The 26,990-nt window shown below is 35.0% G+C and overlaps 1 protein-coding gene across 4 annotated transcripts in view; it reads left to right on the forward strand.

Moving 5' to 3' along the window:
• FNBP1L (formin binding protein 1 like) overlaps window positions 1-25,902 on the forward strand; it is a 122,033-nt gene extending 96,131 nt beyond the window's left edge. For 2 of the 4 annotated variants that reach the window (XM_042997917.1, XM_042997919.1), the window contains 7 exons: window positions 1,660-1,806; window positions 3,715-3,918; window positions 14,375-14,484; window positions 17,893-18,025; window positions 18,402-18,496; window positions 20,607-20,755; window positions 22,171-25,902. In XM_042997917.1, the coding sequence (XP_042853851.1) occupies window positions 1,660-1,806; window positions 3,715-3,918; window positions 14,375-14,484; window positions 17,893-18,025; window positions 18,402-18,496; window positions 20,607-20,755; window positions 22,171-22,349 (1,017 nt within the window). In that variant the 3' untranslated portion in view covers window positions 22,350-25,902. Of the gene's footprint in view, window positions 1-1,659; window positions 1,807-3,714; window positions 3,919-5,348; window positions 5,508-11,359; window positions 11,375-14,374; window positions 14,485-17,892; window positions 18,026-18,401; window positions 18,497-20,606; window positions 20,756-22,170 lie in introns of all 4 variants that reach the window. The other 2 variants (XM_042997920.1, XM_042997918.1) reach the window with 2 other exon arrangements.
• Window positions 25,903-26,990: the final 1,088 nt, after the last annotated feature.

Here is a 26,990-nt window from a genome sequence, read left to right on the forward strand (position 1 = left end):
GTGGCAGAAATAAATCTTATGAAATGTATTTGCTAGCCTGGTTTTTGCCTGCTTGTCTTCCTAGTTGCCAGATCATAAATGTAATTCAGGCCGTGAGTTTGCTTACAAATTCCATCCGTCATCACTTGATGATAAACAGTTGCCAAACAGCCTGAGGTAAAGACCCAGAATTTATATGAGGGTTAAGTTATGTTACTGCTTATTCTAGAAAGAAGAGAAATTAGAGTAAAGGGATTGGAAAGAGTGTTGAAAGTAGTATCTGGGAGAGCAGAGCTTATATGGAAAGAGTTGTCAGCCCAGATATATTTTCTTTTTCATTGTAAGGCAAATTAGCAGTACAAAGGAAGCATAGTTAGAGAGGGTGGCCTAGAGTGGGTATCATATTCCAGTCATTTAATCCAGAGCATCTAGCCTCATGAGTAGCATCTAGTCATCATCACTCAGTGGTGCTTTTCTAGGCTCTCCAGCCAAGCCATTATGTTCTGGGGAGACCAAAGCTGTGTTTTGTGCTTAATCCTTTTGTTTGAACCTTGCTATGGAGCAGTCTTGCCATTTTTTTTTTTTCAGTGTTTATTTATTTTTAAGAGAGAATGAGTGGGATGGCGCTGGAGGGGGGGGATGGGGGGGGTGCAGAGGGAGAGAGAGAGAGACACAGAATCCTAAACAGGCTCCAGGCTTTGAGCCATCAGCACAGAGCCCAATGTGGGGCTAGAATGTGTGAACTACGAGATCACGACGTGAGCCGAAGTCAGACACTTAACTGACTGAGCCACCTAGGTGCCCCCAGTCTTGCCATTTTGTAATGCTGGGAACAGTTCCTTTGTGAAAATGTGGGTGTCAGAGTAAATCCACAAGCTTTGGGAAGTAGAGAGGAAAAGCTGGTATAAAGGCTGTGGGAGTGTGGGGACTTGAACAGTGTAGCTGTGTCCTAGGAGAAAAAGGTTAGTAGTGTCGGCAAATATTAAGGGGTCAAAAATGCCTGTAAGTTATTTGGCTTCACTTGTCATAGCATAATTCTTAGGGGCATGTACCAGTAAATTTTTGAATTGTGGGGATTCCATTGTATGTACCACTTTCACCTTTTGGCTTCCTGTTTTCATCTTGTATCCCCAATCCTTTGATAGTTACTGAGCAGTAGACTGACTAGTAGGTCTGAGTACCTGTTGGTATTCAGTCAACTATGGATCCTTAATCCAGCGAGATCTTACCAAAGTAATCTGAACTAATTTAAGGACTTAGAACTCTCAGATTTATATATGTTACAGGCTAATTGCTTAAAAAGAAAGAAAAAAAAAACCCATCAAAATTCTGTTTTCGAGTGCAGCTTTTCCTGGAAGCATAGACAACTGCTCTGACTGAAGAATGGAAAGGTGGAGGTGGTATGAGGTAGGGAGCTGGTAGCCTGTTAGGGGATCCCTTTAGAATATTTGAAAACCAGTGTCACCTGGTTTAGGATGTGCTGAAAGGCTTGATTTTTTTTTTTTTTTTTTTCCCTTGTGTTATGTAACAAGTCTCAGGTTTTAAGTACTGTAAGACTGTTGAAAAGGTATTAACAACAGTGTGACTGTTAGTGTAGAATCCTAATTTGGGGGGTGGGGTTGCGTCAGAAGGAAAAGAAAATTTAATATTCCCTTTTTTTAAAAAAATTCTGATTATTAGCAACTACAAGAAATGGATGAACGAAGGACTATTAAACTCAGTGAGTGTTACAGAGGATTTGCAGACTCAGAACGCAAAGTTATTCCTATCATTTCAAAGTGTTTGGAAGGAATGATTCTCGCCGCAAAATCAGTTGATGAAAGAAGAGTAAGTGCTATATAATTATATTTGAATAAATTATTTGGTTTGCATATGCAGTTTCAGTTGGTGAAATGAATTGGGAAAGGGGTGAAGTAATTGATGGGAAGCTGATTATACTTTATATTCTGTAGAAGTCTGGCAATAGATTGGACTGCTTTGGGCTTTTTTTTTTCCCCCATGTTTATTTATTTTTAAGAATGAAAGAGAGCGTGAGCAGGGGAGGGACAGAGAGAGAGAGGGAGACAGAATCCGAAGCAGGCCCCAGGCTCTGAGCTGTCAGCACAGAGCCTGACATGGGTCTCAAACTCATGGAATGAGAGATCATGACCTGAGCCGAAGTCAGATGCCCAAACGACTGAGCCACCCAGGCACTCAATGGACTCCTTTGGGCTTTTAAGACTGTTCTGAACACTAAAATTCTAGTTGTTTTGAAAGAAAATTTTAATCCTTCCTTTTCCCCTGACTAAATTTTCAGTTCTACTCCAAGAGTATAACACAACCTGTGAACTGTAGGTTACAAACTGTGTTGTACTCTTATTCTAGTGAAAGTTTAGAGAAAGAAATAGATATAAAGTTACTATAAGAATTGCTTTTTAATGGAAGAGTTGGCACTTGAACTGTGGGTAGTGTATGGAGTAATGGGCAAAAAGGAAGGGCAGTAGAAGGAACAGCACAGCCCTGCTCCGAAAGTATATCCACTAACCTGTCTTAATTAAGGTCTAGCAAGAATCTTGTACCTGGTCATTTCTCAATAAATGTTGATTGAGTGACCAGAAAGGGTAGTTGGCAGAAATTTATGTTATGAAGAAGGAGCAAGAGAAGAGAACCAGTGTTGGGGGAGTGCTAAATATATACCACATATTTTAGTCTTCATAGCAAGTTGGTATTAATGAGGATTTTTTTCTGTAACAAATAGAATTTTGACTTGAATTTTAAAAATAAAAGGATTTTAGGGTTCTTTAATCAGAAATTCAGAAGTACATTTATATTTCAGTATGGCTGGTTACAAGGTTACAAATGTAGTTAGGTCCCTTCTCTCTCATTCTTCTCATCCTTTAGCAAGTGATTGGTAGGGTGGCGTTAATGACAAAACTAAGGTGTGACTTAACAGATAACTTTTGAGTAAAAGGCAAAATGTACAATGAACAGAAATAGGGAATAAAAGAGAAGGGTTTTAAACAGGAGGAGTTTATAAGAGATAAAGTATTCTGTTTGAAAATAATGAGTTTAAGGTGTCAGAAGAACATTTGGATAGTGGTATGTACTTCCAAAGACAATATATAGTATAGTTATGTGAGTTTTAAAGTTTTAGGGGAAATAGAACTTTATATTTTTAAAGTTTCTTTTTGTATTTAATATTGTTTGTGAGATCTTTCTCCATTGTTCAGTTAACATTCCCAACTGTCTTCAGTATATTTTATCTTTTCCCCTGTTGGATGCATGAAAGCCTTTCTACCTCTTACTCTTTTACATAGATGCCTTTTCCCCTGTTTCAAAGATCAACTTTTTGTAGATATCCTGTAAAGCAAAAAGCCTTTTTCTCTGAAACTTCTTAGAATTTCTACTTGAGAATAACTTCCTGTATTCCTATTCTAAGAAAGTTAGATCTTTCTTATCAACTAACTTGTCCTCAGATGAATTTCAGTGGGTTGAAGTTGTGGAATGAAAACACTTCATGAATATTACAAACTAATAAAATGTTAATTTGATTATAAATTCGTATTTTATTGGGATTAAAATATTTAAGGCTTATTACTAATCCACCAGAAGAAATTATTCACTTTAACCTTTAATTATTATCTGTAGAATTATTTCCTTTAAATTTTTGCTGGTTGTTTCCTTGAGTAAATTTTTAACAGCTAACAGTATTAAAAATAAATGAAATGATTTTAAAAACATGTTTCTTACGTGTAGGACTCTCAAATGGTAGTGGACTCCTTTAAGTCTGGATTTGAACCTCCAGGAGATTTTCCATTTGAAGATTACAGTCAACATATTTATAGAACCATTTCTGATGGGACTATCAGTGCATCCAAACAGGAAAGTGGGAAGATGGATGCCAAAACCACAGTAGGAAAGGCCAAGGGCAAGTTGTGGCTCTTTGGAAAGAAGCCAAAGGTAAAAGTCATGAAATTCCTCTATGCTAATAGTTTTATTTTAGTGTGTCATTTAAATCAATGTAGGTGTTGAGTGGATAATGGCTTACTATTAATAGAGAATAAGTATTTTTATCTGAATGATTCAGTTAACTTTTCACTTATTAGAAACATAGTTTTGTATCTTAATAGTAAAAATTATTTCTGGAGTTAAATAACATTTGACCACCACTTAATGAGTAAAAATGTTAAATAGTTGTTAATACCTCTTGAATTATATGCTTTTGAAATTTCACTTGTATGTAGTTTCAATCAGAATTTCTAAGGAAACGTTGTGATCTAACTATAAGACCACCAAAATTGCAGTTCTCTATTAGAATGAATGATTGACTATAGCAATAATAAATGTCACATTAGGTCTTATAGATCGTACTAATGAAGTTATTTTTATCATCTATGTGAATGTTTAATGGGAGGGGCCCAATGTTTGTGGTTATTTGAAGTTTAAAAATCTCCAGTTTACTAAGAGAATCTCTCTTAACTTCTTGTTGAAACCCATTTTTTGATGTGCTGTATATGTTAGATAAATCTAGTTCAGCAGCATGAGCAAATGGAATAGATGAGTGCTTAATCCTACCAATGTAGTGCTTATAATAGTGTCTATCTAGTATGGGAATAGATATGTACTTTTAATCTGATATGCTCTATTTATTAAAGTATAGGTGACTTTAATTCATTTTTCTGATCTAGACATAAGAATGCAGATAAATTTAACTCATAATATACCTATTAATCTCTTCAGAAGTACACTTATAATTAACTCAAGCATTATTCATGCTTTTAATATTTTCCAGGTGAGAAGTTGAGAGGTGAGACTTTTTTTTTTAAGTCAAATCAGAGTAGATAGGAAAGCTTAGAAAAACCAGGACTGCTGAAGTTTTTTTTTTTTTTTAAATGAGCTGCAATGAAGATGAAATAGAAACAGTCTGAGAGAAAAACCACAAATGTAATGAAAACTTTTTGCCTATTTGTGATAATAATTAGTTGCAGTTTTAATATATATTATCTATTTAGATAACTTTACCTGTAGCTGTTGCCTTTACCTCTGACAAGTGCAGGTTAAGTATAACCAGTTAGGTAGTGCTAATGTCCTAGAAATTAGAAGAGAATTTTTTTTATGTAGGTCATATTGCTTTCTCTGACATTATAATTTGTGTACTCTATATTTTTAATGTCATTTTGTAAAAAGTGATCAAATGGTACATTTCTTAAAGTAAATTTGACTTCTTAAAATGACCGTTTTGGCAAAACTATGTTAATATTCTTATAACATTTTTATAGAAAACTTTGAGATTTATTATGTGAAAAGTATGTTGCCAAAAATAGAATTTTCATTTAGGAGAAAACTATGCACATTTGGCTTATTGATTCCTTTCTTTATTTCCATATTAGCCACAGTCCCCACCCTTAACCCCTACTAGTTTATTCACATCCAGTACTCCTAATGGGTCCCAGTTTCTCACATTCTCCATTGAGCCCGTGCATTATTGTATGAATGAAATAAAAACAGGGAAGCCCAGAATTCCTTCTTTCAGAAGTCTCAAAAGAGGGGTAAGTTTAATAATGGGTTAAAATGCATGATGGCCTATTGTGTGTGTAGTGTGGCTTTTAATACTCTCCACCCTCATTATAAGGCTCTCTCCTGTAAATATGTAGTTTAAAAAGACCACAGAATTAAGTATAGCTGCCCTCAAGTTAAAAATAACTCCTCTTTATAACATTTGAAATGCGCAACCATAAAAGAATGGTATTATAAAGAGGGTGCTGGGTACAATCATATTAGCTATTTTTTTGTTTATGTGAAATCATATGTCCACCATTGTCTTGTAATGTATTTACATTTTTAAGACTTTCAGTAATTTGTCACTGCAGTTAACTCATGCAATACTTTGTCACTAATGATGACTTCTGCCAATTTATAAAGTATTTTGTTGTCGATAAAAAAATCAAATTCAATTTTTAATTTCCCTACTTTTAGAAGTATAAAACACAGTTTCCAGTAGTTAAATAAGAAATTAAAGATAGGCATGTTAAATATCAAGATTCTAGATCATATTAAGATAATACATTAGAAGATACTTTGTAAATTATTTGCCTATAAAATACTAGATATTACTGAGTAATGTTTACATGGCATTTGTGTTCTTGAGCTTAAAAAAAAAGTATTTTTTTACCAAAATATTTTTTTTAATTGCCCAGTCTTTGGTATTTACTCAAAACTAAAGTTATTCTGTAAATGAAAAATTTTAGAATTGTAAAAATCAAATATCAAGCTATTTTTTAGCAACACCTATTATACTACTGATAAATAGTAGTGTTATTCCATTATGTTAGTGAAACTAATTTCTCTTGTTTATATTTGATTTTAAGGATGTGTTTGTAATATTCATAGCTCATAGTTTAGATATATTTATGAAATTTGAACATTTGTTTGGACATATGAAAAACATAGGTGTGATAGCCCACAGATGAGAACTCAATCTATCAGTGCCATTAAAAAATCTAATCATTAACAGTGATATACTATAGTTGGGCTTACTCTTGTTCTTGCCATTCTTCCCCCACCTTCCCTCTTCCTCCCTTCCTCTCTGCCTTCCTGCTTGCGTTCTTTTTCGATTCTTTTCTTCTCTGTCTAGTTGAGTTTCTCTTTTGGCCACATGTAGAGTTGAGTTTCTCTTTTGGCCACATGTAGAACAAGATATATTCATTTAGGGCAAGATGACATTATTTGCATTTTCATTAAAACACTATGACAACCTGAAGTGATGTCAGTAATGCAGTAGACATGTTCTAGTATATGATGTCCCTTTTTGGACTTCCTTTTTTCCTATACTGTCATGAACATTTTTACATCTATCTTACCTACTTCTGTGTTGAATGATGATATAGGTAATTAATGATATTCTGAAAAGCCAGTAGGAATGAGTCTGTATTATACAGTACAGGTAACCTGTATTCATTTTTAAAAGCCCTTAACACTTGTTGGAAACACTTAAGAAATCATTGGGGATTTTCTTTTGCCTGACTTAGGAGGGCAGAATTCCCATCTTTCTTCTCTATGATGATTTAGATTTTATTAAATATTCTGCTGTTATGAAAAATGACTGTTTAGCAGCTATATTTTTGTAATTGTTTCTGTATCTTACACATTGAGTCTACCAGATCCAGTTAACAGTAATCTATACAGTATAGTCACAGAGATATCAAATAGTTGTGGGAAATTTAGGCAGTTAGAACTGTGAGCTTTGGAGAGAGAAGTTTAAATATGTGACCTCTTCATTTTTATTGAATAAGTTATAGGTGGAATTATAAAATCTACATTTTATAAAATTGTAGAACTTAAAAGTATCTGCTTAGTTATTATTTGTCTTATTTCCACTTACTGCTTTAGTTTTAAATATTAGAACATTGTTTTGGGGGAGCCAGTTCCAGAAGGTCAAAATCCTCCTACTTTTGTTATTACCGTACCAAAGGAGAAAAAGCAATATGTAAGGTAGAAAATATGACAGATAAATCGACTAGGATATTGGAGGATAGAGCAGAAAGGAAAGTTTATTACAATCTTGGCATTGACATTTTTCTTTTTTAGTGTTTATTTTTGAGACAGAGAAAGACAGCATGAGCAAGGGAGAGGCAAAGGGAGAGGGAGACAGAATCTGAAGCAGGCTCCGGGCTCTGAGCTATCAGCACAGAGGCTTGAACTCATGAACCACAAGATCATGACCTGAGCAAAGTCGGACGCTTAACTGCCATCCAGGGGCCCCGACATTTTTCATTTTGATTGGTATTTAGTTTATCAGATTCTATTTCAAAATTAACCTATGGAGATATTTTTCTTCCAGTTAAGAATTTTCTCAATATAGGAAAATCCAAAAAGAAGAACTTCTTAAAAAATAATTTATTTTTTTATTTTTATTTTCATTAAAAAAAATTTTTTTTACTGCTTTTGTTTTATTTTTGAGAGAGAGAGAAAGAGAGAGACAGACAGACTGTGAGTAGGGCAGGGGCAGAGAGAGAGGGAGACAGAATCCGAAGCAGACTCCAGACTTTGAGCTGTCAGTACAGAGCCTCACGTGGGGCTGGAACTCAACAAACTGTGAGATCATGACCTGAGCCAAAGTCAGATGCTTAACCGACTGAGCCACCCAGGTGCCCCTAAATGTTTTTATTTTTGAGAGAGAGAGAGTGAGCAGGGGAGGGGCAGAGAGACGTAGAAAGAGAATCCCAGGCAGGTTCTGCACTGACAGTAGAGAGCCCAATGCGGGGCTCAAACTCAAGAACCATGAGATCATGACCTGAGCAGAAGTCAGATGCTTAACCTACTGAGCCACCTAGGCTCCCCAAAAAAGAAGAGAAGCTTTAAGAAGCCAGGTTTGTTTTTTTTTTTTTTTTAAACATGGATTTACATGTCAGTCCATTCACTTACAAAATAAGTCTTAAGGTATTTTGGGGGGAAATTTTTGTTTTTTGTTTTTGTTTTTTGTTTTTGTTTTTTTTTGTAAAAGGACCTGTGCATACAAATTGGTGTAGAATAAAGCAAAACTGAGAGAGATAGAATTCTCTTATTTTTAATGTTTATTTTTGAGAGGGTGCAAGTTGGGGAGGGTTAGGGAGGGGAGAAAAGAGAATTAGAAGCGGGCTGTGCTCTGGTAGTCTGACAGCAGCAAGCCTGATTTGGGGCTCGAACTCATAAACTATGAGATCATGACCAAGTCAAAGTCAGACGCTCAACCAGCTAAGCCACCCAGGTGCCCCAAGTCTTAAGGATTTTAAAAGCTGATGAGTTGTACCATTCAAATCAGAAACTCTTGTTTTGAACTATGTTTGCTACATTGTTTTTTGTTAATATTATATTTTTAAAATATTTATTTTTGAGAGAGCATTAGCGGGGGAGGGGCAGAAAGAGAGAGAGAGAGAGAGAGAGAGAGAGAGAGAGAGAGATAGAAAGAATGAATCCCAAGTAGGTTCTGCACTGTCCGGGGTGAGCCTGACATGGGGCTCAAACTCACGAACTGTGAGATCATAACCTGAGCTGGAATCGAGAGTCAGATGCTTTAACCAACTGAGCCACCCAGGCGACCTATTGTTTTTCCTGAATATCTGCTTTTGGCTTTCTAAAAAATTATAATTTTTCTTTTTTTTTCTATATAAAGTTCCTAATATTTTTAAGGATCTGAGAAATGTTATATTGGACCAGTGTTTTTGAATTTGATGGTTGATACCATTAGACCTTTTCTGAGGGATGATGGTGTATAGTTTTCCTTATGTGAAATCAGGAGCTAACCATTAATGGATAATTGGTGCACACCTCAACTTAACTATTTAATATAGAAACAAATATTTTTTACTATATAACTGTTTCATTTGAGATTGTTGGGTAATCCTTTTTTTTTGGAAGTAGATTTATCTAGCAGTAACAAGTCCATATTATCTGTCTAAATTATTCATGGTCTGAAAGACTTCATAGTCATATTTGTAAGCTTTTTATTTATTCAGAATACAGTTATCAGTATTTTCCTATCTTTAAAAGAAATCTAATAATTTTAATAATTTATATTTATATTTAAAATCTAATCATTTTAATTGCCTAATTTCCTTTTTAGTTCCCTTGTGTATTTATTAAGGTATGGGGGTATGTGAAATTTTCTAGTTATAGATACATGATAATTGTATATGAGAGGAAGATATTTATGTATTGAACATGACTTACTTAAAAGAAAACTTGAATATTTTTCTAATATTTTACAAAGAACTTGAGTTTTTTGTATCCCTAAATCTAAGGTTAGTGTACCATAAATTAATTTTATAATTGATATAAAACTAGACTATCTAAAACCTGAACCATTCGATATTTCAGTTATAATTATCTTAATGTTTTCTCTGAAGCATATTAATACATAAACTGGAAAAATAATTTTTATTTCACTTAGAAATTTAGCTGGGGAAAATTATAAAAGATAAATTCAAATATTCTACATATTTTGTTTCTTGTGCTCTATATAATTTTGTCTTAATAATATTAAAGAAGACCATGAATATCTTTTTAAAACTTAAACTTGTTAACCTTTTTACCAGGAATTTTGTGATCCTAAAATAAGTTGTGCTTTTTGTTCCCTGAAACTACTGACAGTCTAAAGAATGTTAAGCTTAATTGGAAAGCTACTGGATAGCAAATGTCATCTTTCTTATCATCATAACCATTAATATATACAGCCAATTCATTGGAGATAAGGGGTAGATATTTTTGTCAGTTATTTATTAAAGTTCATATTTTTTATGTGAAATTCTTCTACCTGACATCCCCCTTCTTTAAACATCGTGATTTAGAAAACAGGGAAAAATAAAAATTTTAGAGGTTGCAAGCCATGATGAATGAAGATTAATTGAAGATTAGCTTTGTAAAGCCAAATTGCATATTACGGGTCACAAGGAGTGTGTGTGTGTGTGTGTGTGTGTGTGTGTGCGTGTGTGTGTGCATGGACACATGTGTGCACACGTGTGTTTACTTGGTATGTTTGGTAGATGCATTGCCAGTTGCAGAGCCCTGCTAACCCACCTCATGTGGGACGGACACACACAGACACACACACACACCATTAGTGTATATATGTGTGGTACATACCGCACGAGTAGTATATATACTGTATGAGAGCACTCTGGCTATATCCTTTTATATTTTCAGAAAGAAAAATTTTATCTAGTTTTCTTTCTAAAAATTGACGTTATATTTTTAGTGTTGCTTATTGAGCATATGGATTTCAGAAAAACTGAAAAGTAGACACTCCGTTTTCAAAGCACCATTCAACCCATGTATTTGTGTCTGTTAAGAAATATGTATGGGAAACTTGAATCTGGGTGACTCATTGTTTTGATAATGGGTTTCTAATGTGTCTGTACATTTTTTAAAAAAACCTTATAACTAAGGTAGAAATGTTACCCTTGACATATTTAAATTCAAAAAGTGTTTTGAGCTATAGCAGTTCCTGTGATGCCAGTTTGTTTAATGCATTGGGAAGAGTTTTTCATTTTTTAATACTTCATAGAAGAGTTTTTCAAGTGGCTAATATTGGATCTTTATATTTAGCTCTTCAAATATTAGTATTTTGAGAATGAAGAACTATAAGTAAAATCCACTTACGGAGAATTTCTATTTACTTTTAAGTTTTTGTTGCATTTAGAAAATATCTGCCCATTATCATCAGTGTATTTTTTTTTTTTTGCAAGTAATTTACTTTCCCCAAAATGTGCTTAAAATTGTTTTTCTGGCATAATTGTTTGGATTGTGAAATGTTCATGATTTATTTTAATATTGTAAAAAAAAAAAGTATAAGTTATTGCATCTTCTGTATTGATTTCATGTGAATAATTTACCATTTCTTTCTGTTTTCCATTGAACTATTCAGTGGTCGGTGAAGATGGTAAGCCTTATGTGCTGATCTATATACTGTGCCAACATTAAATAATCTCAAAACTTTTTTTTTTTTTTTTTTAAGTTTATTCTGAGAGAGAGAGAGAGAGAGAGAGAGAGTGAGCGAGCGAGCATGAGCTGGGGAGGGGCAGATAGGGAGACAGAGGATTCCAAGCAGGCTCCATGCTGTCAACACAGAGCCTTGTGTGGGGCTCAAACTCCCAAACCACAAGATCATGACCTGAGCTGAAATCAAGAGTCAGACACTTCACACCCAGGTGCCACTCAAAACATTGTGGGTTTTTTTTTTTTTTTTTTTTTAATTCAGACTAAGTAGTAAGGTACAACCTTACATTTTCACCTTGTATGTGTCTTTTCTTGTTATAATTTGATCCATAGTCCAACATATGCCAGTATTTCTTGATGTCATAAAATTCTAAAATAATATGGTTAACTTCAATCAACCTATTAAGTTCCTAAATGTTACTGAGTGGAGTCCTTGTCATGTTACAGAGCATAAAATTATAGTTAATCATTAAGTTACATGGTAGAACAAAAGTTCATATTTTTACACAAGGAAAATTAAAAATGATTTTTAATGTCTTTTAAAAAGATTGTATACATGTTATTTGTAGTTTATCACAAGAATCATTAGATTTTCAAAATAGTAAGAAAGAAAATTTCCTACTAATTTCATTAGAGAGTCAGTACTTTCTTCTGTAGTACTGAATGGGAATAAAAGCACACATAATCTAAATATAGTATGTGTGCTTGCGCAGTTGTGGGTGAGTGTGTGTGTGTGTGTGTGTGTGTGTGTGTGTGTGTGTGTGTGTGAGTGAGGTGGTCCTTTATGCATTTCAATCACATTAATGGAACTGCATTGTGAAGACCTAACGCCCAAATCATTGGGGGTTGCATAGTTTCTTATTTTTAGAAAGTAGACCACTCTCTTTCAGACCAGTTTCTTTCAGACTTTCAGTTTAGCCTTTTTAAAATGTATTCCCTTGTAGAAGTTGTCAATAAATACCTCACAGGTCTTTATATCCATTGGAAATAGTGTTTAGCTCTCAAATTCTATAAAAGAATAGGTTATGTCAAAATGGGATATTAGAAATGCTTTCATACCTACTGTTACTAAATTTGAGAACAAGGTTTGATTAGGGGTAAGTGGGAAGCAGGCAGGTTTACTTACAGGTAATTGTGAGTTTATTGTAATACCAAAAAATTACCCACATTGAAATATATTTCTTTACTTCACTAGATAGTTTTTCAAAATTTTAAGAAATATTTAAAAATATATAGATTAAAAGTTTTATCTTTGGCACATATATAATACTTTTCAAAACCTACATCTGAAGTTAGATTAAAACCGACAACTTACATTAATAATTGACCACTAAATTTAAAGGCACCTTGCATAGGAAATTCTGCCATTCATTTATTTAGGTCAGATTTGGTTGATTGACATTTTATTATTTCTGCTACTTGGTAGATTAAAAAACCAAAGCCACTTAGACAAGATGCCCTATTTTTTAAGGTGAGCTTGTTGAATATCCATAATGTATAGGCCACTTGGGGAAAATTCTGGAGATTCTGTTATTAATGAAATGTTAACCTTTGATCATGGTTCTATCCTAAGAGTGAGTTTTCTCTTTTTTTAAAAGTCAGGGAAACATTCTTAAAGATGGTGAAATAAAGCTACTAAGTATGTTATAGGCATAAATGGCCCAGAGAGCAAGGATGAGTTTCATTTCAACAATACTTTAAAAATTGAACTGGCATATTCTTCAAATCACCATTTAATTTTCTTTTAATTTTTTTTTTTTTTTAACGTTTATTATTGAAAGAGAGCGTGAGCAGGGGAGGGGCAGAGGGAGAGGGAGACACAGAATCTGAAGCAGGCTCCAGGCTCTGAGCTGTCAGCACAGAGCCCAGCGCGGGGCTCAAAGTCACAAACCGTGAGATCATGACCTGAGCCGAAGTCGGACGCTTAACCAACTGAGCCACTCAGGCACCCCTCATATCGCCATTTAAAAAAGAAAAATGAAGAGTGATAGGTATCATCAATTTTTAGAGTGTATCAAAACTTATGTAAATATGGGTTTATGGTAAATAGAATCAATAGTTGCTAATATTGGCTCTGTTGTGTAACCTCTAATATGAGTGACATGATTAACACTTAAGATGGGAAAGACATAATTTGAATCAGGAGTTTACAACTAAATACTAGTACTTTTTCCTAAATGATAGTTTCTTGAATATTAAAACATTAAAAATTTTTCAAACATCAAGCATCTTTCCTAAAGAAGGATCACATCTTTAATCTTTGGATTTTATCTTTCTTTTGGGAAAAACTGAGGTATGTTATTGGTTGTACAAAAGGATAATTGAAAATAAACTCCTTATTAGAATAATTTCTACTTTCAGTTCACACAGTGGATAGTTTTACCTTTTGTATGTTTTGGTTCTAAAGAGTGGTTTAATAAGTGTAATCATTCAGAGACTATGCAATATTAAAATATATTTCACCAGTTAGATTATCTCTGTGAGGTAAGTTGCCTACTTATTTGTATAAGCTTTTCATATTTGCAGTCTGAACATTCACAGTATTTGATTTGGGAATGTGGTGATGTTATATAAAGAACAATAATTTGTATAGGTGAGAAATGTTATGTGTTTCCATTTTGTTGTTGTTGCTGTAAGAAGGTTCATATGTATTTATTTTAACTGCCAAGACCTGAAAATGATGTGATAGTGGTCATTACCAATTTTCTTTATCTGGTTATATTTTTAACTGTTCTATTTCATGATTTCATAAACTGGAATTCAAGCTTTGTTCAATATAGTTGTTTTAATTTACATACACATATCTGTGTAGATTTCTTCTTAAAAGTTTGGGGCTAATTTTAAATTAAACTTAAAACTGATGTGTGTTTTTATTTTATAGCGGGTATATTTAAAAAAGAAAATTTCCTCAAGATGTCTTTTATAATTTAGATTCTCTTTTCAGGGCCCAGCACTGGAAGATTTCAGTCATCTGCCACCAGAACAGAGACGTAAAAAACTACAGCAACGCATCGATGAACTTAACAGAGAACTACAAAAAGAATCAGACCAAAAGTATTCTTCTATTAAGTCTTTTTTACCATTATTATTCCTTTCGGGGTATACTTTGAATGATATGTTTAAATGTGATGTATCGAAGATATAAAAATCATATATCCTAATTAAAATATCTTTTGAGGGAAAAATACACTCCTAAACTTTGCAAAATTTTATGGTTGCTGTGTGATAAATGAAAATGAAATGTTAGTTTCTTAGGTTGCAGTTTACTTATTGGATGATAATAGTCCATGTCCTCAATAATATTGCAAAACAGTTTAATGGTTCATTATCAACAGTAGTTTTCACCAACATTAACCGCCTCTTACACCTTGATACTTTCATTTTGCTTTGATACATAAATTGAGCTCAGTAGAAACCTAAGGCTATAATTATTTTGTTTGCAGCAAGTTAGCATACAGTACTTGATTACTTATAGCTTCAGATTCATTGACTCATTGCTGTAATTTTTTTTCAATTTTATAAAAAGTTTCCTTTGGTTCAGTTTTGTTTTAATGAACAGATATTTATGATGAATAAAGGGTTATTACAGTGAATTGGTGCCTTACTGTCTGCTTTTATAGTAAAGATAAAATTGGAGCTTAAACTATAGCACGATTGACAGTTTTTGGAGGGTTTTGTTTTTGGTTTTTTTGTAGCTCAGGCAGTTGCGTTCCAGATTTTTATTTTTTTTTTTAATTGAAGTATAGTTGACACGCATCACATTAGTTTCAGGTGTAGAAATGATTTAAATTTTGATGTTAAGAATTATACATCAGGTATAATGGGATGCTTAATCATAAATGAAACACTGTAATATAGTTAATTCTCATTTGTGGTAGTTATGTTTTTTTAATTTTTATTTATTTTTTTAATTTACATCCAAGTTAGCATATAGTGCAACAGTGATTTCAGAAGGAGATTCCTTAATGCCCCTTACCCACTTACCCCATCCTCCCTCTCACAACCCTTCCAGTAACCATCTGTTCTCCATATTTAAGAGTCTCTTACGTTTTATCCCCCTCCCTGTTTTTGTATTATTTTTGCTTCCCTTCCCTTATGTTCATCTATTTTGTATCTTAAAGTCATATGAGTGAAGTCATATGATATTTGTCTTTCTCTAATTTTGCTTAGCATAACACCCTCTAGTAGTTCCATCTATGTAGTTGAAAATGGCAAGATTTCATTCTTTTTGATTGCTGAGTAATAACTCCATTGTGTGTGTGTGTGTGTGTACATATATATATATATACCACATCTTTATCCATTCATCCATCAATGGACATTTGGGCTCTTTCCATACTTTGGCTATTGTTGATAGTGCTACTATAAACATTGGGATGCATGTGTCCCTTTGAGACAGCACACCTGTATCCCATGGACAAATGCCTAGTAGTGCAATTGCTGGGTCGTATGGTAGTTCTGTTTTTACTGTTTCCACAGTGGCTGCACCAGCTTGCATTCCCACCAACAATGCAAAAGAGATCCTCTGTCTCTGCATCCTCGCCAACATCTGTTGTTGCCTGAATTGTTCATGTTAGCCATTCTGGCAGGTGTGAGGTGGTATCTCATTGTGGTTTTGCTTTGTATTTCCCTGATGATGAGTGATGTTGAGCCTTTTTTCATATGTTGGTTGGCCATCAGAGTGTCTTCTTTGGAGAAGCATCTATTCATATCTTTTGCCCATTTCTTTATTGGATTGTTTTTTGGGTGTTGAGTTTGATAAGTTCTTTATAGATTTCAGATACTAACCCTTTATCTGATATGTCGTTTGCAAATATCTTCTCCCACTCTGTTGGTTGCCTTTTTGTTTTGCTGATTGTTTCCTTTGCTGTGCAGAAGCTTTTTATTTTGATGAGGTCACAATAGTTCATTTTTGCTTTTGTTTCCCTTGCCTCTGGAGATGTGTAGGGTAAGAAGTTGCTGCAGCTGAGGTCAAAGAGGTTTTTGTCTGCTTTCTCCCCAAGGATTTTGATGGCTTCCTGTCTTACATTTAGGTCTTTCATCCATTTTGAGTTTCTTTTTGTGTATGGTGTAACAAAGTGGTCTAGGTTCATTTTTCTGCATGTTGCTGTCCAGTTTTTCCAGCATGTGATAGTTATGTACTATAAAGTTATTGTGAGCACTGAATTCGTGAAGACTGAAATGGAAAATACAGGTTTAGGCTCCATTTAGCCTCTGGCCACAACATTTTCATCACCTGGTCAGTTATAACCTTGTTTTATGTGTGTTTCTATTTGAAGACTCATTATAATATATACTGTTAGTTTATTAACTTTGAACTCAGGGCTGATAGCACTGTAACTCATGCCTGAACAAAGTCTATCTAACCACATAACATTTTTTCCATAAGGCATCTCACAGCCTTCTTACACTTAGAAACACTAGACAGTACTTCAGCACTACACTTAGGGGCTTATTTTAAAAAGAAAAAGCAATAAAGAGCACAGAATTAAAAAAAAAAAAAAAGGCACTAGATGGACCCCGAAAAGGATACTTGTTCAGAGTGTCTAAAACTTAGGAAAGAAAGAAGGCTGAAATTACTTGAATCTTCTAAAGATAGGTGATATTAAAATAGTAGAGTCAATTATATTTCAGTAAAACTAGAAAGTAGAAGGGATCGTTTTCAAAAAGACGTATAAGATGAGATGAGAAGAAACCTCTGTCATTTTATGTAACACATTTAAAGGATGAGCAGAAGTTGAGAAAGAGCCACTGAAGGACATTATGAGACAGTAGAGGTGAGAAGAAAGGAAAAGAAAATGTAACTTCTAGGAAATTAAGAAGGAAAAGAGTTGTTAGCCAGTAATGTCAGATATTAGAGGAAGTCACAGTGCTGATTGAGGCATACATAACCTACAGTGGTGTGATTAGAGAAATGAGGAGGAGATGAATGAGCTGGGAGAGGGTCAAGTTAAAGATGTATTCCTATTTCTAGCATGGATGAGTGGGAGGCTAAAGATGCTGTGAACTAAGGAGGAATATATGTCTATGGAGGAATATAATGAATTTGATTTGGGACATGATGAGTTTAAGAATATTGAGGAATATTCTTCCAGTCCTTGATTAAACCTATATAAGTACAAAGACACATACGTGTGTGTGTGTGTATACACACACAATATACATATATGTAATATATACTTACGTATGTTACATATATAAAATCTCATAAATGAGAAGCAAGAAATGAAAAATCTCTTTTTTTATTCCAAATGTTTTAAGACGGTCTTCATAAATTGCTCACTCTATACAATCATCTTTATGCACATTATCTTTAAACAGGTAATGTTTGACTATATTTAAAGAGATGTTATTACTCTCTTAAGATAGGCTACATGAGAGCCCCCCAAATCAAATGAAACTCTTTTATCTGGGAACATATGAAGTGAATATTTAATTCTGTGACTTCCTTCTCATTTTCAGAGAAGCACTCAACAAAATGAAAGATGTGTATGAGAAAAATCCACAAATGGGGGATCCAGGGAGTTTGCAGCCTAAATTAGCAGAGACCATGAATAACATTGACCGCCTACGAATGGAAATCCACAAGAATGAGGTAGGTTTGTTACTTTGCAGTTGTCTAAGACAAATTCATTTGTATAAACTTCATTATGATAAATTGATTTTTGCTACAATTTTATCTTCAAATATTTAATTTTAGGGTTACTATCTAAAAGAAAGGAATCATTATGGTCTATAGTCTTTAGAATTAGTCCCTCATTCAAGTTTTTCTTTTTAATTAAAACTTTATGTAAAACCAAACATTTATGCTTATCAGCTATGAAGTTGATCATTGGTCAAACTGGAATAAAGGTTTCCATTCTCTAAGAATTACGTAATTATAAAAACTCAAAGCACATATTAATTGTAGACTATCTTTTGAGCTTTTAAGAATACTTACTAAGCCCAGTTTTATTTATTTTTTTCCTAAGGCTTGGCTCTCTGAAGTTGAAGGCAAAACAGGTGGGAGAGGAGACAGAAGACATAGCAGTGACATAAATCATCTTGTAACACAAGGACGAGAAAGGTCACTTTTTGCATTTTATTTGTATTTTTTTCCCTCAAACTTTTTTTCACTTTTTTCTAAATTTCGTTCTAAATTTTGTACTAAAATTCATTCTAAATTCCATACAGTTCTTTTTCTTCTTCCTTGATGTAATGGGTTTGGCTTTTAATAGCGTTAGTCTTATGAACCTAAATGATTTTGTTTCTTTACAGTAGTTACACATAAAGTATGAAATTTCCCATTGCTGGTTTGTTCTAGTTTGTCATGCATCCAAAAACAAAGGTATGAACATAGAAAATTTGTGGAGCTACTGTCTGAAGGCATAGGCTCCTCAGACCTGGGAAGATTCCCTTAAGGTTTAGATGGAGTTGGATGGCTTATGCCGAAGAAAAACTTAACTGTTAAATTGCTCAAAGTTTTGTGAAGGAAAAAACAATATTTTTAGTTTGAGTCAGAGCTTCCAAAAGGCATTTTGCTAAGTTTCCATGCTTTCATACCATTTGTGACAGTTTCCCCCTCTGTGTATATGTCTCTCCCCACTCTGCCCCCACTAAGAGCCAACAAATTAGAATTCTCCTTAGAGAAAATTTGAGAGATATAGTATCAAATCTTGGTTACTACTTACAGTGTAATTTGAGCAAGTCATTTTTAATGATCTCTGAGTCCCAGTTTCCTAAAATACAGAGATTAAGATCTCTATCATACAGGGGTGCCTGGATGGCTCAGTTGGTTAAGCGTCGTCTGACTCTTGATTTTAGCTCAGGTCATGAACTCCCCTTTTGTGAGATCAGCCTTGCATCGGGCTCTGCCCTGACAGCACAGAGCATGCTTGGGATTCTCTCCTCCACTTTCCCCTTCCCATTCTCTATCTCAAAAATGCATAAACTTGAAATAGAAAAATAAAATACCTATCATATAACGTTATTAGTAATAAATGAAGTAATGTACATAGAGCACCTCATAATAAAATACCTGGGAACAGTATGTGCTTGAGAAATGTTAGTTCTTCCTTCTCAAACTCTTACCACTTTTTGAAAGAGTACCTGTATATCAAGAGAAACCCACAAATATACTGGTTTTCTTACTAGTTAAAACCTAGATTAAAGTAATCTAATCTCTCTTGTTTGTGTTATTTAAGAACGTGGCTTTTAGGCATACTAAAAGTGCTTTTAATTTCTGATCATACAGATTTTCCATTATCTTGTTCAGTTATTTGATTCTTTAGCAAAATTATTAACATTTTTTCTCTCTTTGACTTAAAAATATTTTAAGGAAAAAGATGCCTATGGGTTTATCTGTTCTTTTGGATTTTCTGAGTTTTACTAACCTCCCTGTTAGCATGATTAATTGGAAGTTAACTTTATTAGGAGTCTTTTTGCTTTCAGTGACAATAAATATGAAAAGGGATTTTATTGGCTTGCTTTAGGGAGAGCTTGATCTAAGAGCTCAGATGATATCCGCAGGACTGTTTCTCTCCACCTCACAGTTCTACCTTCCATTATATTGGCTTCATTTGAAGGCTTCATATGGTGATCTTCCAAAGCACTGGGCTCATATTTCTCCAGGTCCAAGTCCAGTGGAAAAGGAAGGGAGGGAGCTTCTCTTCAGTCCTAAGGAAAAGTCTCTGTGGGTCTTTTCTATCTGACCAGGTTATAAGCCTACTCGTTAACTATTCACTCTGACCACACAAGTGCTGTGCTGAGACGGGCCCTCTGGAGCCAGGACAGAACTCCCCAGGAAGTCTGTGAACTGACCATGGGTCTGGGTGGGTCTCCTGTGGAATTTTAGGGTTCTTTTGCCAAAAGAGGAGGTGATAAATCCGGGATGATGAAAGGCAAGTATTCCCTACATTTCTCCATTTTATCTCTGGACCCAGTGATAGACCTATTTGTTGAATGCATGCCATATGCCTAGAACACTGTAATTTTTTAGTTTCAGGAACTTCAACAAAGAAGCATTTTGTATTGCAGGCAATTTATATATATCATAAACATTTAAGAAAATGAAGGCTTAATTTGAACTGTGTCATTGATATTTAGTTCTGTGAATTGATCCTGAGATCAACCTTCAGATAGCATGAAAAGTTTCCATCTTTGTGACACTTGATGAGATAAACTTCTATGTTTTATAGTCCTGAGGGAAGTTACACTGATGATGCAAACCAAGAAGTCCGAGGGCCACCCCAACAACATGGTCATCACAATGAGTTCGATGATGAATTTGAAGATGATGATCCCTTGCCTGCTATTGGACACTGCAAAGCTATCTACCCTTTTGATGGTATGATTTTCTTTTGTATTTGATAACATTGGTTCCTTAAAGTCTGTATACACTGAAACATGTACTTAGGTGTCCTTAGCTAAATAATACATTGTCAGAAAATTATAATTCCAGCTCATTAGTATGAATATTTTTGTTTAACTGTATTACAAATAGAGGTTTTTCTTTTATACATGACACTGAAAGAAAATTACCGGTGTTATCAGCATCCTAGTACAGATTTTTATTTGACTGTCAACTTTGGTTGATACAGAATTTAATTTCCCCCAGAGATCTTACTAATGCTACATGTAATCACTAAATTTAAGCAGCTTGAGCAGGTGGCTCAGAACCTAGGAAGTGGAAGTCTAGTGGATGCCACTATAAGCTCTTCCTTGTAACTTGCTAACATTGAGAGACAGGTACAAGGCAAATGGCATAGCTAAATGTCCCTATTATAGCTTGACTCTGTACGTCATATTTTCTGGTGAGAAAAGGAGAGAATGTAGTAGCTTCTGACTATGCCATCCTTCCCCTGTGAGAGGTGGGGAGCAATCCCTGTGAGGGAAGGAAGACATTGTGGTTCTCTCTTGCAGATTTTTCTGCTTGTGGACTTGAAAAATCCTTTTCCTCAATTCTGAGGAGGAGAGTAACACTTTCACAAATAAATTGTTATAAAATGGCATATGACTTAAGGTCCTTCCCCACCCATCCGTTGTATTAGTTTTAAAGTTGAGTAAAGTTTTTAATTACTCCTCATTCTGAGAAAATAATACTGAATAAGGGCTTGCTATAATGTGACCTAGAGAATTTAACATGTTAAATGAAGACTGATTTGTGAAAACTGTTACTGCTAAGTGGGTTGGGAGTGGTTGGCAATGGGGAAGAAAGAGAGCCCTGAGGTTCATGAGGTTTTGAAGGAAGTTTGTGCTTTGTGGCTGTGACTATTCTGCTTTCACCGTCACCAGAGGTGAACCTGTGTTTTTGTCTGCTCTCTTTCAAAACTATATTCTTCTTTCTTCCCGCCCTCTCACAGTCTTAATATTTTCCTGATTTACATGTCATGAATTTTCTAGACAGCAGTGCCACTCAGATTTGGGAAAAGAGTTGGAGAAGTGAAATAGGAGTTAGAGTATCCTGTAAAATCATATAATGTCATTGAGCTCAGATACTTCATCTGTTATATGGGGGTGATATTAATAATGCCAGTTTCTCAGGGCCACTGTCCAGTTCCAGGGAGATAATGTTATATATGAAAGTGTTGGATAAACTACAAAAGCATCATAGAGCTGTTGCTAATAAGATCTTGTCACTGGGCTCTTGGTTCTAGGTATGTTGAAATCTAGTAGAGTTTCATGTTGTTTTGTGTTGTATTTGTAACTTTTACTCGAAATTATTACTTTAATTACACTTGTGCTGTGAAAATTCTCATTTAGGACATAATGAAGGTACCCTGGCAATGAAAGAAGGTGAAGTTCTATACATCATTGAGGAAGACAAAGGTGATGGTTGGACAAGAGCTCGGAGACAGAACGGTGAAGAAGGCTACGTTCCCACATCATACATAGATGTAACTCTAGAGAAAAACAGTAAAGGTGCAGTAACTTACATCTAAACTAACCAGGCAGCTTTGTGACATGTATGACATAGGAACAATAATGGAAAATGGAAACGCATTCAATGGGTGGGAAAATATAAGAAAACTTAAAGAGCATCCAAGATACATTGTTCACTATGTGAGCTGAGTGTAGGCTCTATCTTAAAGATGTGAATAGTACCACAAGAAACCGTTCTCATGATGTTTTACCATTTGAGTGACATTGGTGTGAAGCTTAATTGATGCCTTTTGCTTTATGTCCTGCTTAAGTCTCTGTGAAAGATTTGTGCTTTTCTGCCTTATAAGTTATAGAATTTGATCTTTGGGCAGGAATCCATAGATAGAAAGCCCCCTTCACCCAACACACACTTTGCTTCTGAAAACACAGTGACTGTAGTGAATTTAAATAAGTAAAACTGCTCTGAAATGCTATAGAAAGCTGGCTCCCAAAAGAGTGGTTTAGCATAGGAGTTTGAGTTTTTGTAGCTACAGTTTTTAGGAAGGAAAGTCATAGTTGGCTTATTGAAAGAATAAGAAATACAGTCATTTTCATTTCCCTCCCTATTCTTTGCTTTGGTTTCCTAAAGGAAGAAAACAAGCACCTCAAACATAAATCTATTTCAGTAGTAGGCTAATCAAGAGACCTGCAAAATAAGCCCACCTGGTCCAGCTCTTGAGTGAATAAAATGGTTTTCTTCTGAGACCTGAAAATATTTTCATCTAGTATACTACAAATTTTTAATAATGTATAAGCTTCCTTCCAAATTAATGCTTGTATTTTTCATCTTGAATATGTCTTTGGGGAAATACCGTTTTGGTGATTGTTTAGCATTTAGCAGTTATACGTAGGAAAATAGATTCTAAGTACACTGAGAGGAAATCTTGAAGGCAAGTCCTGGCAAATTTTACTTTGAAAACTTTTGACTGACTGGGTTGAATGACTATATCTTTATCACCATTTAGGGCATTTCCTCATTTTGGCTAAATCATCAATTCAAGATTATTTTTTCCCATTAATTTCAACAAGCATTTGTTGGAAATACTGTACCATAAAGGATTGTGCAGTGCTGGTCATGTGGGGAAGTAAAGTGAGGAAGCACTTAAGAGACTGGTCCTTTAATTTTGCTCATGTCCCAGATTTTTCTGGTGTTCTCACATAGCTGACTGTAAAATAATTTTAGGACAGACACTTTGGGGACAGACACTTTAAACTGAACACCCCTTTTGGTCTTACCCAAGGTCTTCAGTAATTGTTCTTTTCTTTTTCCTCCTGGACTACAGGTTCCTGAAGAGGGTTTCTGAGGAAATGGGCAAGATGTTGAAGGAGGTTACATGCAGCTGCTTTTAGGGGGAGGGTATTAGAGTTGTCAGGCTCAAACAGAGAGTGAGAGAAGCAAGTTGCATGAGTGCATGCAGACGTTTTTTGTTTTGTTTTTTTTTTTTAAACTAACTTCATTATCATTTCCATACATTGTTTTAAAAAAATCACTGTAATACCAATCCTTAAATTGGTCATTCACAATTATTCACATAAAGGGAACAAGCCGAAAATGGCTAACCTTTTTTTCCCATTTCTTTTACTGATGTCTAAATCAGAAAGAATGCAGAGCTCTCATTAAATTTGTCTTCTCTTTGGCTGTCCCAACAGGACTGTCTATCCCAGCTCTGTTCTAATTGGCTTTTAGACCCGTCGTCTGTTAGAACCCTCGCCATTTGTCAGTGTCTGCCTGCGCCACCTCTGTGCTTGCTTAACATCCTGTTGCATGTCTAGAGTGATTGGGCTAGATTTTTCAGGCATGTCTTTATAATCCCTTGTTCTCGTCAAAGCCTTTGTTTTGTTTTACATTTGTAGTGCAAGTCACTTTGTCAGACATCTCCAGCACTAATGTTTCCATCCTAGTATTCGTGTACGCTGCTATAACTTCCCCACTACAAACATTCCAGTTTGGGCATGATGAAGAAGTAGTTTGTGGACCTGAAGTGTCTGTGATAAGAAAAAGAAAACATCTCTGCTCTAGCCTACAGCCCGGTTGAAAGAACTCTGAAACGTGATCCATCTTCACCTCAGTCTGGGAAGAATCTATAGTCAGCACTGAAATCCTGGCATAATAAACACACAAGATCCTCACCACCTCAAGACACAGGACTGTTGTCAGAAGTCAGCTGCTTCCATTCAAATGCTGCCTTAAACTAGAGTGCCTAAACCTGTCGATTGCCAACACTACCACTACAGTATCCCACAAAGGGCTTTATGTGTCAGCTCGGTGCGACCTCCTTTAACTCGGCAGCGCTGCCACGGGTGCCGATGTAGCCTTGGTAGGTGGCTTTTAGAGCTCTACCATGTGTGATGGTGCATCTTCAAATTTATGCATCAGACTAAAGACATGTCCAAGTCCATTTTACTTTACTCAGTGTTTTTAGGAGAAGTTTTATGGACTTCCCCCCCCCCCCCGCCTCCCCATTGTGTTTTAATTTGGGGTGACCATGTTCTTATTAAAATGGTAGTCTGTTTCCAAGTGATGCTTTTGTTTCAACCAGATAAAATTTAGTGAAACTTTGTAATGATCTATGTGCACTTTTACTTGTACAATGGAAATTCCTGTATGTTTATACTTGTAAATATAATTGTTGTTAGTGCGCCTGTTGCTCATGTTGTCCTGCCTCGCATTTGTGATTCTGTTAATGACTTGTATCTTAACTAATTTCTTAGTAGTGTTTAATAGGGAGATGGGCATGGGTGGGGGGATATTTGTACCACAGAAGCTTCATTAATTTTGTTCTTTACTGTTTTGAGGGAAGAAAGAACGTGAAATGGGTCTGTGTATTATTGGATTTTAAGCAATATTTTAGAAGCTGTGTGACTGCTTTAATAATTCTTTCCCAGTGTTATTTGAATCCTACTAGCAGTTATACTAAAGCTGAATGACAATTGTGTGAAAGTTAATGCCTTCATAAGATCAAGTGCACCCCTGTTACACAGCTGACATATAGCGTATTACCTTTGAGGCTAGTAAACTATGAAGTTTAGATTTTGAATCTCTTTACAGGGTTATTTATATAATGTGACATTATTCAATACTGACAGACTACATAAAGTAGTTTTAAAATCTAGTGCTATTTTTATTTTAAAGGTTAGCAATGAGGAGGAAATGTGATCTGGCTGTGTTTGTCCTCTGTACAAAGCCTGAAGTGCTTGTGTTTTTTTGGCTGACGGCCACAGAGGGCAAAGTTTAAGGCTTTCTTGTAAGGACTAACTGTTCTTTTCAGGCTACTGTTTGTTTTTCTCAAAGCAGGATTTGCTTCCGTAGGAGGCAAGGTCCTTCACGTGGCATAGTGCAACCTGTATGTGGGTTATTACAATAGGACAGACATTTGTACTTGCACAGTTTAAATCATTCTTAAATCATTCTTAAATTTTGAACATGTGAATTGTCCAAAAGAAATCTTTAATTTTTCAGTAATTTTTACTCTTTTTGTGCACATGTTGATTTCTTAATGGTAAATGCTTTGTTTAAGATAGTGTTCTCTGTTGAGAATATTTTCATGGAATAAAACAATCTTTTCATGGTCAGTTGAGGTGTATAGTGTGTTATCTATCTCTTACTCCTACGTGAACTAAAGAGATGTCATGATTTTGTTCTTGGGTGTGCTAAATGCCTGATGATACAAAGTAGATGACAAGTTCTATAAGTGGAAGCATCTGTGTGGAGTGACTTTTTTTGCAAAGCAGTTTTGGAAATTTTATTTTAGTTTCTTTCAAGCTTTCCTAAAGGGGGGGGAAGCTGTTTCTTTAGAGTAAATTTAAATTGAGTGTGGTAATTTGAACTTTTTATCTTTATTCTACTGTAGCTGTGTTGCACAAACTTTCCTTTTAAACTGTCTTCTCCTCTGCGTCCATAAGAAGTGACCCTACGCTACATACCTCAGTCTGCCCACAGGCTGGACAGCATTTACTGTGCTTCTGCTTGAATTCCTGGTCAGAGAGCACCTGGTCTTCCTGGCATTTCAAAACATGGGAAGGTATCGTTTGCTACAGTTAGTGTCACATCTGTTGTTTTAGGTAATCTTAATTGCAGAAGATTCAGCTTTTTAAAGGGGCAAATATGAAGCTATGACTGTTAACTTCTAGAAACCCCAAAAGAGAAGAAAACTCAGGGTTAATCCTGAACAAGGAGGGGTCTCTGTTGTTGTGATTAATAGAGATCTATGCCAAGCTTGGAAGTGGCAGGAAAACAGTGTCAGTAACAAAAACTCAAAACAATGAAAAGGGCTTTTGCTATCTGAACTGAGATCAGGGAAGTCAAATCCAACTTGCTAGGGAAAGATAACATCCCTGTAACAATCTCAAGAGGAAAATGATCTCCAGACTTGTTGAAAAGGATAGATTTTCTTTGTGAGAAGCTATTAGTTTAGACAAAAAATCTAAAGAAACACCAAACCTATTTCAATGAGCTCATCATATACCTGGGGTCAAATGCATTCCTGAGTATAGTTACTGTGAGTAAGAAACTACAGAAAATAGAAGAGGTGCCAAAAGATTAGAGATGGAAAAATACAGGTGAGGAGTAAGTTCTGAAAAGTTTGACAACTCTTAAAAGTACTTGACAATTTTGTCAGCATTTAAGAGAAAATGTGATGGACAACTGACCTAGATCCTAA

Source organism: Panthera tigris, chromosome C1 (genome assembly GCF_018350195.1).
Source record: "Panthera tigris isolate Pti1 chromosome C1, P.tigris_Pti1_mat1.1, whole genome shotgun sequence".
NCBI classification, from domain to species: domain Eukaryota; kingdom Metazoa; phylum Chordata; class Mammalia; order Carnivora; family Felidae; genus Panthera; species Panthera tigris.